General features: G+C 35.3%; 1 protein-coding gene across 4 annotated transcripts in view; it reads right to left on the reverse strand.

Moving 5' to 3' along the window:
- The window catches only part of tox (thymocyte selection-associated high mobility group box), a 265,803-nt gene that overhangs the window by 131,763 nt on the left and 115,808 nt on the right, over positions 1-18,232 (reverse strand). For 2 of the 4 annotated variants that reach the window (XM_028803560.2, XM_051929066.1), the window contains exons 2-3: positions 10,437-10,502; positions 910-1,017 (exon numbers count right to left, since the gene is read on the reverse strand). In XM_028803560.2, coding sequence (XP_028659393.1) covers positions 910-1,017; positions 10,437-10,502 — 174 coding nt within the window. The remainder of the gene's footprint in view (positions 1-909; positions 1,018-10,436; positions 10,503-18,232) is intronic. The other 2 variants (XM_051929067.1, XM_051929068.1) reach the window with 1 other exon arrangement.

Here is an 18,232-nt window from a genome sequence, read left to right on the forward strand (position 1 = left end):
AACAACATATTTTGCTCTTCACATAACAGAACCAGAGCTTCCCTTGGTTCAAACACAATGCAGAGGAAAGGGGAGGGGGAGGGGGACAGAGGAGTTGTTGTTCGTCTTGCATGATTATACATGTCTGCTTCATTTGTGTTGTACTAGGAACTGTTTTTGTAATTTAATGAAGAGACCCAAAGGAATGTGGGCATTCATAACTATAATCTCCTAAAGAAAGAAGAAACCATGCTGGAAACAGGTGCTGCAAAATGTTAATTTATATGCCCTACAATAATTAAACCCAGGAGACAAAGCATTTCATTTACAGTACCTATATTATAAAGCTTTACACTGACAAGCACTTCCTGCCATTTGTAAAACAAATTGAAATGTTTTTGATTTTCAAAGGATAGCAAAGAAAAAAAATGTGTTTTTTTATTCCATTAACTGTCCATGCTAACATATTTTAAAATTTCTGGCATGCATATAGGAATTCACATATATACTGCACCTGTTTAGATCACAGTATATATGTGTGTGCATGTGTGCAGTCAACACACTGTATAGTGAAAAACATTATAAAACTCTTGTTTACTTCTTTTAGAATTTCATTTTGCATTTATCCAAAAGAAATTGCCAACTTTACTTTGAAGGTTTAGATTATTAAATATTTACTGAAGCCAGCATTTTTTTAGTTTAGAAATAGCATCCACAAAACATACATTACTTTTCTTACCTGAAATATATTAAAGATTACAAAAACATTAGAAACAGAAATTTTGCCTATAATCAAGTGTATTAAACAGAAAACAAAATTTCCTTCTGGAGTTAATTGTACTTCACCACTTTACATCAATGACTAAAACACAGTTTAAATAGCTGATCACATTTTATGTTAAAAGGTATTTATTTAAATACATTATTTACCCAGGGTAGTCGAGGGTAGTCCAACTGAGATGCCACATCTCGCTTCCATTGGGGTCCTGTTTGTTTCGTATTTTGTTGTGGCTGGGTGGGACTGTCCGGCACACGGAACTGAAGTGAAATGTAAGTGAATGGGTGAACTCGATTATTATAGTAAACTGAGCTAGTGCACATGATCTTCACTATTTAACTGTTTCTTAATTTAAAATTACAGTAAACACAATAGAAGCCCCCAGACATTTTCAACAGAATGATATGCAGTATAATTACTATGGAAAAACTTAATTTTCAACAGATACAAGTACTGTGCCCACTTAAAACAGATTACCAACAAAAGTGGAAAGTCATCACTTTGGTGTCAGCCACATAAAGCATAAACCTGAGCTTAAGACTTACTCAGACAGTCTAAGATTTAAAGCATAAATATCCAATAGATATTCTTTTTTTATTTAGCAGGCTCTTAAACGTCTATTTTAGTTCTATACAATTTACTGTTGAATCAAACAAAGCAAACATTTGCACACATCATCAGCAGGTGTCTGTTAGATGCCTCAGTCTCCAAAGTAGTTCAGTTCATAAACAGTGTTTATCAAGTTCAGTTGGGAAAGCTCTGCCTCTGTGAGTCCCTGACATGATCTGCAATTATGCAGCCATTACCCAGAAAGCAGTCATCTTCAGTAAATGTTTATTCCAAAGATTTCATACTGCACACTGGCACCCTGATGTCTGGAAAATGTTAAGACACACAACTTGTGGTCCTACTGTTATACTGAGTTCTTCTGCTGCCCATGCAAGCTTTTGCAGCATTATGAGGAAATATAGATGTTTTCACACAAAAATGGTAAGCTGGCAAAGCAGCAGTGAAAGAAACAAAAACATCTCTCTTCATCCAGAGCACAAAAGGGAGTTATTAAAGAACAAAAGCACAGCATTTTCTGTCGGAGGGCTACAAGTGATTTGAGTTGTATATGCTGAGCGAACATGTGATCCACACAGACAAAAATAGAAATAAATACAGAAGTGTGTCCTAGCTGTCTATGACATATTGGGTGATAAAAATCAAATATGACAGGAATGGGATTTGTTTGGCCCATTTTATTGTTGATGTTAAGGGCTGAATAGATTGTATTACACTGTGCAAATGTACAATGTTTGCTATAAATAAATTTTCAATTCAGAGAAGCATATTATTGTTACACAAGGGTGTACTTTTAATGCACAATACAGTATAGTATCAGCATTCTGCAAATGTTTCTATGAGACAGAAGGTTTTGCAGCTGTTTATTTTAAGACAGTACTTAATGGAAGTAAAAAGGTGTAACATTATATTTAACTTTCACATGTGCAAAATTTACCTGGAAAATAAAATACTGAGCCCAACTGTGACTGTGACATTCTATAAGCAATAAGACAAAGCAATTGCTGTCTACAGTGTAATTATCAAAATGATCAATTTTTGTGTTAGGATCCCTGAAACCCAAAATGCATCTTGCTGCAAAAAATAAATTCAAGACTCATCAACAAAAACAGTTTGTATGTAAACTCTGTATTTTTAGGAAACAACATTGCAAATGGTTAGATTACTATATCCTCATTTCTAGATTAACTATTTCTAGTAAAAAGGTTTAAAATACATGGAAAGCTTTCAGTTCTATTTTAACTGTAACACCATTAAACATATTTTAACTAAGACTTTCAATCCACCACCCCTCGAGGTAAGACATTTTGCACAGATCAAAGTTGCATATCTGGAACACTTGTTATCCTTTTCTAATGTAATAAAATAAGACTATCAAAGCACTGGAGAAACACTTTGTGGGTGTAGTTTTCAGCAATATTCCGTTTCATCAAGGAATTTAATGTTATGTAAGTTTGATAACTTTAAAAATGAAATCAGTCACGTTCAAGCACTTTCAAAAATATACAGGGCTCATTATATGCAACAGTCACCCAGGGGTGTGTCACTCTTTATTCCCATGTATTCTCTTGGTATTTATTTTTCCATTACAATAGCTATGCATTTACTACTTTTTTACAATCTTGGACTGAGTCTTCTTTCTAATATATGACACAGTGTGCATAATCTGCAAAAATGTATGGACCCTTTCAGAAAACAGCAATAGCATGCTACGGTACGATTGGAATGGAATATCTGTTAAAAAGACTCAGCTGTTTAACTGATAATTAGATGTGTATATTTTAAATGGGAGAACCTTTTGTTGAAATGTGCCATGAAATCTCAGTTACCACTTCAATCTATGACTTATGAAGGTTGTGGCCCTTTGTTTTTGAAGCATAAATTTACATAAACATAACATAACATTCTCAAATCTGAATAATCAAGTTTTCAGTTATGCATCTTTATTGGTTCTTTTGCTGTATTGATAGGATTTCAGGTAGTAAATAAATAATAATAATAATAATAATAATAATAATAATGTAACCAAGCAGTCACTAGCACAAATACCCTGTAAAATTAAGAGTTGCTTTCTGAGTAGGTTAGGAAATATCAAAACATGGAACATTACTGGACCCTGTCAGATATTACTAGAGATATAAAAGAAAGAGTTTTACATTTAAATGGAACCATATGCCTACACATGGATTAGTGATTAAAAAAGCAAACATGATAATGACACAGAGGAGCAAGAGTGGCTTCAAGGTAACAGCCTGTCTGGAAAATGCACACAATTAAAGGTAGCCTCCTTGTTTTAATTGATTTGTATTTTTTCTTATCTTTTCTGCAGATCTTCAAACTTGTCCTCACAGAACCCATGCACCCAGTTATACTGGAGGATGTCTGTAGCAAAAGACTTGGGGCTAAGTTTAATCTCTACAAAAATAGATAGCTCTTCACTGCACTCTTCTTTAATATTATGTTCTGGGGGAATATGATTTCCGGATGCATTAACTAGAAAATCAGCAGTGTCCATGTGCAGAAGAAGACGGCCACTAAGGTTATTTACAATCCAAATAAACAATGCCTGCTAAGCACACTCTGAGGATCATTCATTTTTTGGGGTTCATTTTAAGAGGATCAATGCTCACTATCAAATGGATCTTTATAGTAAATGTTTCCTATAGCTTAAATCCACTGTTCTGTTCACATTACATCAGCAAAACCAAAGAACTGACTATTGACTTTTTCTGCAACCAGTCACTATTCAGGGAGTGGATTTGAAGGTGATGCACTGCTACAAGTATTTGAGAGTGCACAACAATGACAGGCTGGACTAGTCTAGTAACACAGAGGAACTACATATGAAAGGGCAGAGCATATTCTTTTCTTAAAGGGGACTGTGTTCTTTTTATGTGGGTAGTGACATCCTTTACATATTTCACAACCCCATGCTGACCAGTGAAATTTTCTACACTGTAGTGTGCTAGGCTGGGAACATCACTTCATGAGAGGCCCACCAAATTAACAAGCTAAGATATGGGACACACTCTAGACCCCCTGGAGGATGTAGCAAAGAAGTGATGTGAGTGGCATTATGAACAATGCTGAACATCCTCTCTCTGACACATTGACACTGAGTATTTTCAGCCAACAAATTATTCAGCAAAAGTGTTGTCAAGAAACGCTACTGGGGCTCCTTTATACCAACAGCCAATATGCCCGTATAATGCCTCACTATGGCTGTGACTACCAAGTCAGAACTTTTTGTTTCTTATTAATTTTCTTCCTTTTTAGCCCTTGTGGTGTGTTCAGACTATCTATCTATCTATCTATCTATCTATCTATCTATCTATCTATCTATCTATCTATCTATCTATCTATCTATCTATCTATCTACTAAACAACAACATATTCCTCAATTTTTCACAGAAAATGAATTTGTCAGTATAATGACTTACGTAGTTGTTGAAAGTGTGGTACAGTAATGTTGACCGCTGATGACTCAAGTGTTTTCCACAATTGTTAAAATTAGCACATGGTGAATGCCTACTCTAGACAACTAACTCAGTCTAATAACATAGAGGGTTAATTAGGCTGAATAAGAATGACTGGAAAGGTTACTGTATTAAACTGAAGGCAGTAACCATTCTAGACCCTCGCCTATACTTGTGTCATGGGGTATTACTTTCCTGAAAAAGACTATTTGCAGATAGGTATTATTGTCTTAAGGACAAACACTAAACAAGCGTTAATGTTGAAACTGTATACGGAATTCAATTATTTTTCCACTAACATCAAGGAATGCAATGTGGGCCACCAAAGTACTATCCACACCATGACGCTATTAGCGGATAATGGTGTCACTCAGAATGGAACCGTACACTCAGGTGGTTTTGCCGTATTCTGGTTCTCGGCTTTAATCAGCAGAAACCATGATTCATCATACAACGCAATGTTTTTCCAGTCTTCCATGGTACACAGTTTTGATAGGCCTCTTTCGATGCTAGGGTTGTACTCTACTAGTAACTGATCAACTGTAGCCTGTTTGTTAGTCTGCATAAGTTACGTCTCCCCCTTTCATTAACATTCTGTTTCCAACCACAGAAAAGCCACTGTCTGGATGTTCCACATATAAAAGTATCTTCATGCATGAAGCCACTAATGTGGTTACTGTTCATGGTACACATATCCGGTGTCTACAAAAATGCTGTATTAACAGCCATTGGACTCTTTACTTCTGAATTCCATCTCATTTATCCACACATTTTCTCTTTTACTTTCTGACTACCTGTTTTAACCAGTAACATGAAAAGAAACATCCTTTCTATTACATATTACATATTACATTACATATATTACATAACATTCTCAAACTGACTTAATGAAATTGTAAGGGGATGGAGTCTATTGTGACAGCACTGTGAGTAAGGCAACAGACATCTGTGTATGGTGGACCTTCAGTCTAAAGTAAGGCCTACTCATATACACACCCATAGTCACACTGAGACAATTTAGAATTATCAATCCATCTAACCTGCATGTATTTAGGGAAGTGATAGAAATGCAAGAGTACACATAAGAAAGGCAGATGTACACACTAGGAATATGCACACTCCACTTGGATGACAACTAGTTGCAGGATTTAAACCCAGCACAGTGGGTCCATCAGGCATCAATGTTACAGTAAAAGTGACTTCCTATATACAGTACAGTATATTCATTCTGATTGATTATAATTGTGTTGAATTTTAACTTAGCTGGCAAAACCCTGTACATATATTTACATAAACATATCTATCTATATACTTTTGCTTATGTTGATGCTCATTTGAGAGGAATTATACATGAATGTGTTGAAATGGATCTACAGAACATTTTACAATTACATTATTATTATTATTATCTAAACACCTGTTAACATTAATAATAATCTCTGTATTAAGATAAAATATTCAACTGTGCAGATTTAATCTACCTATACCTCACTAAAACACCCTTGCATACTTTATTTGGTTGTGACATAACATAACATTAGGACAGCATGTTGTCACAGTAGTAGCACAGTTGCCTCGCAACAAGAAGGCTGAGGTTGATATCCTAGGTCCTATCTGCATGAAGTTTGCATTTCCTCCCTGTATGCACATGGGTTTCTTCTGAGAGCTCCAGTTTTTTCCCCACAGTCCAAAGACATGCAGATAAGATGTATTGGCGATGCTAAATTAGTCCTTGTATGTGTATGTCTGTGTGTTCTACCTGCGATGGAGGGACTGTTTCTGCCTTGCACCTTATTCTTGCTGGGACCCTGCTCAGGATAAAACAGGTTTGGAAAATGGATCGATAGAAAACAGAACATAACAACAAACTCAAACTTACTTAATCCTGGTCTGGTTGTGGGAGGGTGGGGCCAATCCTGGGAACACCAAGAGGCAGGAAGCCAGTCTATTGTAAGGCCCACTAAAACATATAGCCCCACTTACGCTTGGCATATTTTAATCACTATAGTACCTAATATGCATGTATATTAAATTCCACTTTATGTTTCTATACAAATATACAAGCCTACATTAGTTAAATGTAGCAGTTAACTCATTTAAAATCTTCAAAGTATAAGTTGGATAGTCATCTTCAAGACATCCATGAATACATTCACATTTGCTTGTGCATTGCCATTTTGCTATATTAGAGATTAGTGTTTCACGTTTTATACCTGTGGGTACTCAATAATTTCAGGGATATTTTTACCTTCAAAAACTAGAACTATTCATAAAATGACATTGCTATGTTTAAAACATTAGAACAGTTTTGACGAGAGCAGGTCATTGAACCCAACCAAGTGTTATATTTTATGTGTAATCCTATAAAAAGTTCAAACTTTCTTTAATCCTTGCCTTTCCCTGTGACACTGCTTTTAAAAGACTGCTGACTTCCATTATGAAGGCAGAACTATAATTGTGTGCCTATGTCTGAAAAGACAATGCTCTGGGTCATTGGCTTCTGCAATATTGTGTTTGCCCATGTGTTAAAGTGATCAGTCAGAAATAATTGTTCTTTGTCCCATATTAAAGCTGAGCCTACAAATGTGGTGTACTTGATACATAGAGTATATCCTCTTTAATGTCTAAATTCAGGCAGCAATAGCTCATCCCCTCAAAAATGTGATAATATAACATACAAAGTAACATATTCCCAAACCCAATAAATCCAATTTATGGTCTCTGGTGTCCGGGCCTATTCCACCAGCATTGGGTAAAAGGATTTTGGTTCATCTCTTGACAACAAATCTCACACAGGGCCAAGTTTAAATCTTCAATTAAATAAAAGTTGGTAGAAAGCTAGAGAAATGCCTTTTGAGAAGATAAAACAGTGTATTTTGTATACATACACTGTACAATGATGGTATGGAAGCAGAGTAGTTAGCACAGCTACTTCACAAATTCAGGAACTTGCATTTCTGGGTGTATCACTGTGTTTTTGGAGGCTGCATGTTCAGCTTAACACTTCACATTCCTCCCACATCCAAACAAAAATAAAAGTTAGGTTTTCACTGTTAAACCTAAAATGTGCTGCACCCAATGCTGTAGAGATAGACTCCAAATGTCCTTTACAGAGTAACATTAAACAGCTCAGAAAAGTGATGGGGGTATACATTATTGCTATTCACTTGATTATTGTATTTTTTTAGTTTTAAAAGGAGTATGCAGCACTCATCCTGTAGTTTTAAAGATTCAGTGTTAATGGTCATCAAAATCATGTTTTGTTTGGGTTATTGTCTTAATTGTATTTCCATAAACATCAAATGAACATTTTAATGTAATAATTCAACAGCTTTAGTTTTTACTGAGTGTCACCTTGAGACTACAGAGATTTTAATGTTACCAAGAAAAAACTAACAAAGCAAAATAATGACATATGAACTAATTGATATGCACTATAGTGACTTACTCTCACCTTTTGAAAATGATGATAATATTTAAATGAATCATACATTTTATTATGATTTGTATGTGGTAGAAATATTGACTCAGTTATGACTGAATATTCCCCTTCTCTGTCCCAGCGATTATGTTTAATTAAAACTGAAAAAATGAAACTTAAGAAAAATGACAAGTCAGTCTATGAGCAAATAGCCAGAGTAGTTATCTAGCGTAGAATATTTTTGCTATTTAATATGCCAGTACTTGAAAATTAGAAAAGTATTTTTCAGTGAGTGCTAAATATGCCATTAAAAATTATCATAAATATGGCTTTTAAAAGATGCAAGCGGCACTGGACTAGGATCACTAGTTAGTCAACTCGGGTTGCCCAAATCTGACTTCTAAAAGGATTTTTAAAACTGTCACTCTACTGCAGAGATTTGTCTTTTTCAATTTACTTCATTTACTTTAACATGAAATCTGCTTATTTGTCATCTGGTTGTCATGTCAGTGTTTTGCAGCAATTTGCTAGAAAAGAACAGAGAAAAATGGACTGTATGCATCTAAATCTAAATATAGGCACAAATCATGGCCTGATGGTAAAGATACTAGAAGCTTAAAACAAAAAAGTTGTTGCTTTAGTTCCTGTCGCCGCGATCCTGAGTGAATTGCTGAACTTTCCAGATTTCATATTGTGTGCATATTAAAACAACTGTGCTATAGATGTTAACCAGAACTGAGGACATGTCCAGGGTTGGTTGCTGCCTTGTGCTTGATTCTGGGATAATCTCCATCTCCTTTTGACCCTTAATCAGAATACGAGGGTCATGAACACAATGCTGTTTATTAGTAAAGCCATATAAAATAAAATTTGACAGATTTTTTGGCAGGTAATTATGGCTCTAAAGTGTTTAAGGTCCTGGGCTTTAAATGACAAATCTGCTTTTGTCTGTCTGTGTGACCCTGAGCATGTCAATTAACTTAAGTGACAATGATACAACAGTAAAACTCATGTAAACAACTTACTTTGCTTCTATTAGTATAAAGTGTTTTGTAATAGTGTTTACTGTAGAAGGGTGCTATATAAAACAGCTAGCAGTCAAACGAACATTTTTAAAGAATCAACTATTCATAGTGCTATTACTCAGGTCAGTTTGATGGGGGAAAAAGGCAGAATCAAGTGAGCATGCTTTTCTGGGCAGGTATCCAGAGAACTAAATTACCCTAAACATAAAATAAGCTCTCTCTGTTGCTCTCTCTCTTTTGCTTCACTCTAACCCACTTTTGTATCAGTGCCAACAGACTCTGAGTCAGGGGACCTGAACCAATGAGCTCAAATGCAATATTTACTTAGGGGTTAATAGAGGCATCTGCTTGGTTAAAATCAAGTTTACATTAGCTATGCTAAGAACAGTTTGAAAAATAAGATTTTTTTTTACACTGTTACAAGACATGCTTAGAAATGCAATGCAAGTTAAAGGAAAATGGAACAAACACAGTAGCATTCTGGACCATATCTTTTAAATATTTTGCAACAGTTTGAACATCTACAGCAGGTTGTTCTCCTGGATTACTGAATGTACAGTACAGCGCTGAGGGTGCTTGTACATAACAGCTTTACTAATAATAATAATTATCACATTTAAACATAGAAATCAAAATGCATCTCATTAAGATTCAATCACACTGTAATTTCTATTACTGTCAAATGCAATTCTGAATTTGCATCAGTTACGCATGAATAGGGTTTCAGTCAAATCAAGGTGGCAGATCCCTACTGTATAATAAGCTGACTGAAATCCATAATGATCAATATACTGCTGTTTTCTGCATTCCTATAATTTCTTAGAATTCACTGTTAGACTACTGCACTTAGTTCTGTTAGCTGACCCATCTGCAATTACATTTACTAATGTGCCACATCTGGGGAAAAATGCAAGTGCCTTAAGGTAAAACAACTGTTTGGGAAGATCCAACTGCCTTACCAGCTGCTGATTTCCTGAGAAGAAAACTACCGCATCTTTCAGCAACATGCCAACCATAGTGTTTTATCAGCTCCATCTCATTAACTTGAAACTGGGCTTAAATGCTTTGTTTATAAATTATAATTACTCCTGATTATGGCAGCTACTGATAGCACCACTAATTTGCAATGCATCCCTTTAAATTTGTTTAATTACAACTTGAAACAAGGCAGAGAAGATTAATTAACCCACCTGGCTTGCTGGCACAAAGTCCTGGCTCGGCTCTGTCATGCTCATGTACATGTTTTCACCGTCAAACTGCAAACAGAATAATAAACATTTAGAGAGCTTAAAAAAAGATGGATTGGGGGGGTGAGGGGGTGAGGGTGGGAGAGGTAGAAAGCAGCCAAACAAATATTGTTAGTAAATCTGAGGTGCTTTGTTGAGGAGAATTGTCCTTGCTTTTGTTCATGTTGTCTTTGATGTGTCTCTTCCCATCCTTATTGACCCTGGATGTCAGAGATTTGGGGTAATTAGTGCACTAGTAATTACAGCAGACAGGGAAGAAATGAATGGTTTCCTTTCATCTGCAATCTGTTATAAAACAAAATGGCTCACTCTGCACAGAATGCATACATACTGCTTTTAGCCCTAATGAATTGCTAAATGAATTGCCCTGAATCTGACTAAAGAGAAAGAGCAGGGTAATGCAGAGGGCTCTAAAACGCTTTATAATATAGTGGCACTTCAGAGTTTGATATATCAGAAGGCAATGGAAACTCAATTAAACTTGGACTTTTCTTTAAATAAATATGAAGCACCAGCTTTGAATATATACTAAAAACAATAATCTCAGGGCTTTACCTTTATTTCTATGTACTTAAAATAAAAGTAGTTCATAACCTTTTAGAGAATAATATTTTTTAAATGTTCCTTATTTTTACAAACAGACAATTCCTTGAAAATATATAATGAATATGACATTTAAACCATGTGCACTTTGAAACAGACACCTCACAAAAAAGTATCTAAATAACATAAAAAAAGACTTGGCACACCTCTCACCATATGGCCCTGCAGAGGAACTGAAGGACTCACCATGGCCATTTCAGTTAGAGGTCAACATGAGGCTAACTGATCATTAGAGGGATTTTTAAGGAAAGGGAAAACAAGGAGTTCAATGATTATGAATTTATACGGAAAATATTTAGGAATGTTGTGTTACATTATGAAGTACATTTCCCTTGTACTATTGCTAGAAATGGTCAGGTTTGGGCAATAATTTTCTAATTCACACACAAGACACTTTGTATAATAAAGAGAGATGACACAAAAGACTGACAAATTTATGTTCCACATAATAAAATTAACTGCTTGGTGCTGTATATATTATAACAAGTTAAAATGATAGCTGAAAGTATTCATGACATTTTGAACGTAAATTTGGACAATGAAACAACATTTACTTCAAAATACAAACTTTTAACAACATCACAATGCAAGAAATCTCAAACCAACCACTTCACTGAGTATAAACATCTATAAAACTGACAAAGAAAATAGGTGCCTGCTTAATTACAAATTTGACAAAATTCAGGCAGAGACACCTATGGATTGCTTTAGCCAGATATTAATGTAAATGCCATGTGTTTTGTGAAACATTATGTTATGATGGATCATTACTAATTTATGTTTATAGCTACTGAAGTTTGAAGAAGAAAATTGCTCAATACCACAGTAGAAATAGGCTAATTTTACAATACAAGAACTAATTCATTTATATGGAAACAAAGAGCAGAAATCATTTGCAGACAAAGAAAGCTGTTTACCATTAGCACAGGTAGCATTATTTTAAATCCACATTAATATAGTACATCAAGCATTGACATTCAATATGTACCAAGATGAGCAAATAGACAACTAAGAACGGAAAACCTATTTTTATATATATATATATATATATATATATATATATATATATATATATATATATATATATATATAAACCTACAATATAAATACACCTAAAAAATTTACTAAGATGATCAGTGGGGGCTGTCAAATCTCATTTATTAACAAAGATTTCACAATAGTAAGTCTGTGACTTTTTTGCTGTAATGTGAAAAATAACTGTAGACTCAATTTCAGATCAACTAAATTATTTATAATCTCTTGTTAAATTAAGGGTAAAAGACAAGTGGGCTAACCCACTCAAATATTAGAATTAGTTCTCTGTGCCTGTCCTAATGCAATGAAACCACAGAGGTTTATCTTAATGAAATCAAAGACAAAGAAACATTCTCATTTCACCTACATTGTGTAAGCCATTTTGGAGCTGCCATTGAGATGCCTAAAATTTGCTCTCTGTCTAACTGAAAAAATAAAGTATTCAGAAGGGTCGCACAGTAAAAATATTTATAGCTCAGGCTTTCTTTCTGTTGCATTAGTGTGGTATTTCCCATCATGCATCAAACTTTCACCAGCTACATCAAAAGAAGATACCATCATCTGAACTAAAAAAACAGCAATAACACATGTAGTTTAAAAGCTTATGGCTACCTCTGAAGAATTCTTTAATTCATTTTTTTACTCTCTGAGGCTTTGCATACATGAAATAACAGTGAGGTTTTATTTTTATTTCATTCGGAGTTTCTCTGCTCAGACATGTACTCTCATTTTACCTCACACATCTCCAAAGACGTGTAAGCTAGGTTAATGGATGACTCTACACTAGCCCCTGTGTACGAAGAGAGTCAGGGTAGCTATTGCGATGGACTATTTCCACTTCTAGTGTCACTTCTCAGTATGCACACAACATAAAAGAGAATATAATATCCATGCATTTTAAAAAATAACGTTGAAACGAAAATAATAAAATCTATGCCTAGCTCAGGCAATGTAAATTGGTGACAAGTGATATATCTACTAACAAGTGTAAATACGGCTCCATGTTTAAGAATTAGTGCTGGACAGAGTTTCTATATACCTAGTATTTCACATCAAACTTGCACACATTGGTGGAATTCAAGCCTTTTTTTTTAAATATACTGTAATGGCAAATTGTCTTCACATAAATGTAGGAGTGCAAGTTCACTGCATGATAATCAGAAAGCTGAATGCTTTCATCAAAATGCTCTTTCATTCAAAGTATTTTTGTACACTGTAATACTCTCCTCCCCCCTCTAATTTCCTATGCACATATTTTACACAGATAAAACCTCCTTTGTTTCTTTTTTTCTGCTTCTTTTGCAATTCAAAAAATGTAACTTTCGTACTGAACATCAAGAAAGTCCATAAATATTCTACTCTGACTCAAATCACATTTTCAAAAACGTGAGAACTTTTTTCTAAAGAGCTAATTTTTAGTGAGTTTAAGTTGATGAGCTGTGGTCTGACACCATCTTCTAAACTTAGAATTAAAACAATTCTGCAGGTTTTTGCTTTGATGAAAAAAGCAAAGACAAACACAGTTGTTGTTTCCAGTTAAATGCACATCACATTAGCAGCAAATACCAGAAAAGGAGCATTTGATTCATGGCACAGTAAAACTTGATGAGAGTTCAAGCCATAATAAATGAAAATAATTAACTGCAAAGAGGCTGTTGCATTACACATTCCATTAACATTTTATAGACACCACAATTGTAAACAATGAAATGAGAACTAGAAAAGCTCTAATAGATGCTTGCATAATTCAGTCTCTTTAACACTAATATAGTTGTAAAATAATATTAGTGGCTCTCTGCACTGCAAAATCTAAATCAAATTATTCTGTTTTGGACTGTCCTTCTTCACCACTTTGAAATCCAGTACAAAACTGATTATACATGGGGATTTATCCATCCATGCTGTTCCCAACCTCATTTTCATCATTCTGGACTCAAAGCCAGCCAATGCCTATTAAAGACAGAACTGGGCAGGAGCCAGGAACCAACCCAGGACAGGAATGCAAGTTCAACACATTCACTCACACTGCGGCCATAGTAGACACCAGGTAAAGAGTAACACTTACAGTATGTCTGACATGTGAGAGAAAATTGGAAAACTAGGAGGACATCCATGTGAAGATAGGAAAAATATTCAAAATCTACATGCATAGTTCCTAGGAAGGAAATCAAATGCAGGTTCCCAGGAGCCATTAACATATAAAACAAAACTAGTCCCTGCAACCAGATAAAATTAAGCTTATGATTACAGAAAGTAAAACAACAATTGAACGTGAAATTGGTTAATTAATTACAGAACTGAATGACAACATTTTTGGGGTTTATTTGCTATAGATAACACTGAAAAGAATTCAACAAGCCATATTCACCATATGGTAGGTCCTGACAGATGTTTCACTACTTTTACAATCCCTGTAGTTGGTGTTCGTCACACTAAAGTTGGGCATGAAAACAAATTACTGGTTTCTGTAATACAGGTTGTGTCATGTTAATGCTGCATCAGACACAAGATGTATTACGATCAATTTTTTTTTTTTTTTTTTGTAACAGAGTTCTACTTTTCTTTTTTAATGTAGCTTCCATGCCCTTGGGATCATTTGGTAAAGGGTCTATTTAAGATCAAGTAGATCAATCCTCCCATCCATTTTATATACCAACATACCCAGTACAAGGTTATAGACACGATCCTTAGGTGATTAGTCAGTCAATCCTAGAATAGGAGTATACTGATGTAACTTCTGTATTAGCCTTATTTTTAATGAATTTTCATCACCAATGTCTTTCTAAATAATACAAATCATAAACTACGTGTTTTTTTTTATTTTTATTTTTATCTTCCACTAAAACTTACAATAACACCATGGTGAAAGTTCTAAAAAAAACAGTAGCAGGGAAGCAGAGTTGGTTAGCATTGGTTCTTCAGAACTCCAGGAAACTGCATTTGAGTGAGAGGGGGGTTGTATGGCCTTCCTGTTCTCAACTGAGTACTCTGGTTTTCCTCCCATGTTAACTGGCTTTGTGTGAGTGATTTTGGATATGTGTATATGAAAGTTCTCTGAAATGATCTAGCCTCACTTTAAGGGCTGGTACTGCTGATACAATGTATAACAGCCCTGTCCTACTGCTCCAATGCCCCATTTTACGTGCCACCTTGGACACTATGTACAACATGTCATATTTGCACACTCTCGACATGTCTGTGTGCGTTTCCACAAAAAAATATCCCAAAAACACATGCGTAACATATAAACTCTGCAATGGACTGGCACCCTCTCCAGGGTTACTTCCTATTTCGCTCCCAACAGAAGTCTGGATAGGCAATAAGCCTCCAACCATGAACAGGATAAGCAGGTTAGAAAATGGATGGATATAAAGGAAAAACAATTCAATGCACTGCAGTATAAATACACACCATGGGATTTACCTGTTTCATTAAGCCCGATGTTAACTATGCAAAGCTTTTTAGGAAAAATTAAAAGTGATCCAACAACCAAAAGAAAGGGTGATTAAGTAACCACAAGGTTATCATAAAGCAGATGTGTCATACAACGTGGCTGAAGAAACTTTACAATTACAACAAACCCACATTTGCTTGTTTAAATCAAAGCCTGACTAAATGAACAGCAGGGAAAAGAACCAATCGCTGTGGCCAAAAGCCAACTGACAGCAACAGCCTGCTAGTGTTTCTTTTTTTTTTTTTTGATAAGGCAATGCTTTCTGACCAAAACGATAAAGGATTTGAGCAGCTCAGTGGTGTTCACCTGTTGCAAATTCATAAACTTCACAAAACTTTGGGGGAGAATGTCTTGAACACTGGCTTTAAACGTCTCCAGCAGTTTTAATGTGTCTTAGGGCTGTAATCAATGAATGCCAGCAAGATGTGTGCAGTCAGAGTACCCTGTCGACGTTAAATGCTGTATCAGTGAATAGACTCTCAAAAGCCGGCGGGAGTTTGCTACATGATGGAAATGCAGGAAGCTGTTGTTAAATTACATGGCCCTGACAGGCCTAGCTGTGCTGTGTACAGAGATAAAATGAAAACACTCAGCGACAACCTCAGGCTATCTCGGTTTGCACACAGAGCTCCCTCTCTGTGGCTTTGTGAGTTATATAAAACCTAGAGTTTACAATAACAGACCGAAAGTGAAGGATTGGCATGAGTGGTTTAGCGAACAGCAGGCCGCATGCAAGCAAGTAGGGAGCTCAATGAGTCACTCTAAATGTTTTAGCAGTTTACACAGAGACTTCTTGTTTTGTTTCTCTCAGGCCAGTAATCAGATATGTAATTGAATATGCTTCTCACCTATGCTGTAGTTGTGGGCAAGTAGTACACCTCTATAGAGATACTCCATGATTTGTAATTGATATTCCATGTAACAAGCTATCCGTTCTACATATATAGAACCACGTCCTTCTGTTTTTTGCTTTTTTAATAACATCAGTTTTATACATTCCCAAGAACACTTCTTGACAAATGAGCATGTAAAATTATGATGTAATGTCTAGGTAGTATCTACCGCTAAACTGAAAACCTCAGCACAACAGAGTGGGACAGGCCAGGGGAAACCAAACATTTCAGGAAGGCCAATAGTTATGTAATCTTGAATTGGCAATATAAAAGGTCAGTAGAATCTATATATTATTTACTCAGTAATATAAACCTCTCTAGCTCATTTAACCTAAGTCACAGGCAGCTAGGGTCTATACTAACAGCATTGAGCACAAGGGAGGAATCAGTCATGAACACAGAGCCAGTCCATCATAGGACCCATGTGTTTAAATATCCACACTCACACATTTTTCAACAATTCCTCACAATTTTAAGATGTTTTTTAAACATTTAAATTATAGCTCTTTTCTCTATTTGGGGGCCTGATAGGCTAAAACTAACTTTTCTGAGTAAGCTGGTGTTTCTACTAGCAGCACTAAACACAAAGCAGAAAATACCCACAAACACTGAGCCAGTCCATGGCAGGAACCATGTGTTTACTTACACATTTACTCTCGCAAAGGGGCTAGTCTGGAATCCCACAGTAACCTAATCTGCACAGGGAAAACCCATGTAGAAATCGCGGGGAAAGCACACATTACACACAGACAACAACTCAATACAGAATTTGAATTCAGGAAGTTGGAACCATCACGCAGCAGCACTAGCCACTGCACTACCATATATTACTTATTGTAAAATATAAAACATCTTAAAGTATATTTATGGAGCTGTGTATTTATTCTCCTTAGCTACGCAAAGTACATAAATGCAGAATTTATATAGTTTGAGCAGAGTAATATAGTTCAAGGTTCCTCATTACTATTGTCTCTTGCAAGTATATATCAGTCCAGCCACACATTTAATATGCAGGTCAGTTAAGGAGCTAAAGCTGACCCTCTAAATATCATGCACAAGATATAACCAGCATCAGATGGAACAGTAGATCTTTGCAGAGCATATACACACACATACTGTACGTTTATGCCGACGCTAACTGAGTAATGGAAGAAAACAGAGTTTCAAGAACATAGGCAGAACATGCCAAATCCACCCTCCAAACAGAATTTGTATACTGTGAGGCATCTGTTTCATACACAATAATCTTTCCTTGAGTATTCATCAGAAGACTGTAAAATAAAAATGTTCCTCAATTTTATCAACTTAAATGTTTCTCAGCTATCTTTAGGACCATGCTATTTATACATTAGGCCACCCACCATACTCTGTATCCTCAGGCCATTCACCTCAAACGCATTTTTCTTCATTCTTGTTATTCAGCCCTCACACATATATTTTACAGTAACTCCAGCTTTTAAAGAATTTTAATGGCCCAGATATTTTTAATGACTGGGTTTTTACTGTATAATGAATACAATTACAATGAAGAACATCATATAAAATAAGTTTCCCTAATCACACAGCACAAAAAAAAGAGTTTGAAATTAATTTTGTTGGTGTTGTTTTTAATAAAAAATACATTCTAACCATTGTCATCCAGAAAGTGCTGTTAAACTGAGATACCATATAAATAAGAACACATTATTTTATAAAATAATGGACGGAATGAATGTTAATAAAATTAAGTTAAACTTAAAAAATATACCCTGTTT

The sequence above is a fragment of the Erpetoichthys calabaricus genome, chromosome 6, assembly GCF_900747795.2.
Source record: "Erpetoichthys calabaricus chromosome 6, fErpCal1.3, whole genome shotgun sequence".
In the NCBI taxonomy this organism is placed as follows: Eukaryota; Metazoa; Chordata; class Cladistia; order Polypteriformes; family Polypteridae; genus Erpetoichthys; species Erpetoichthys calabaricus.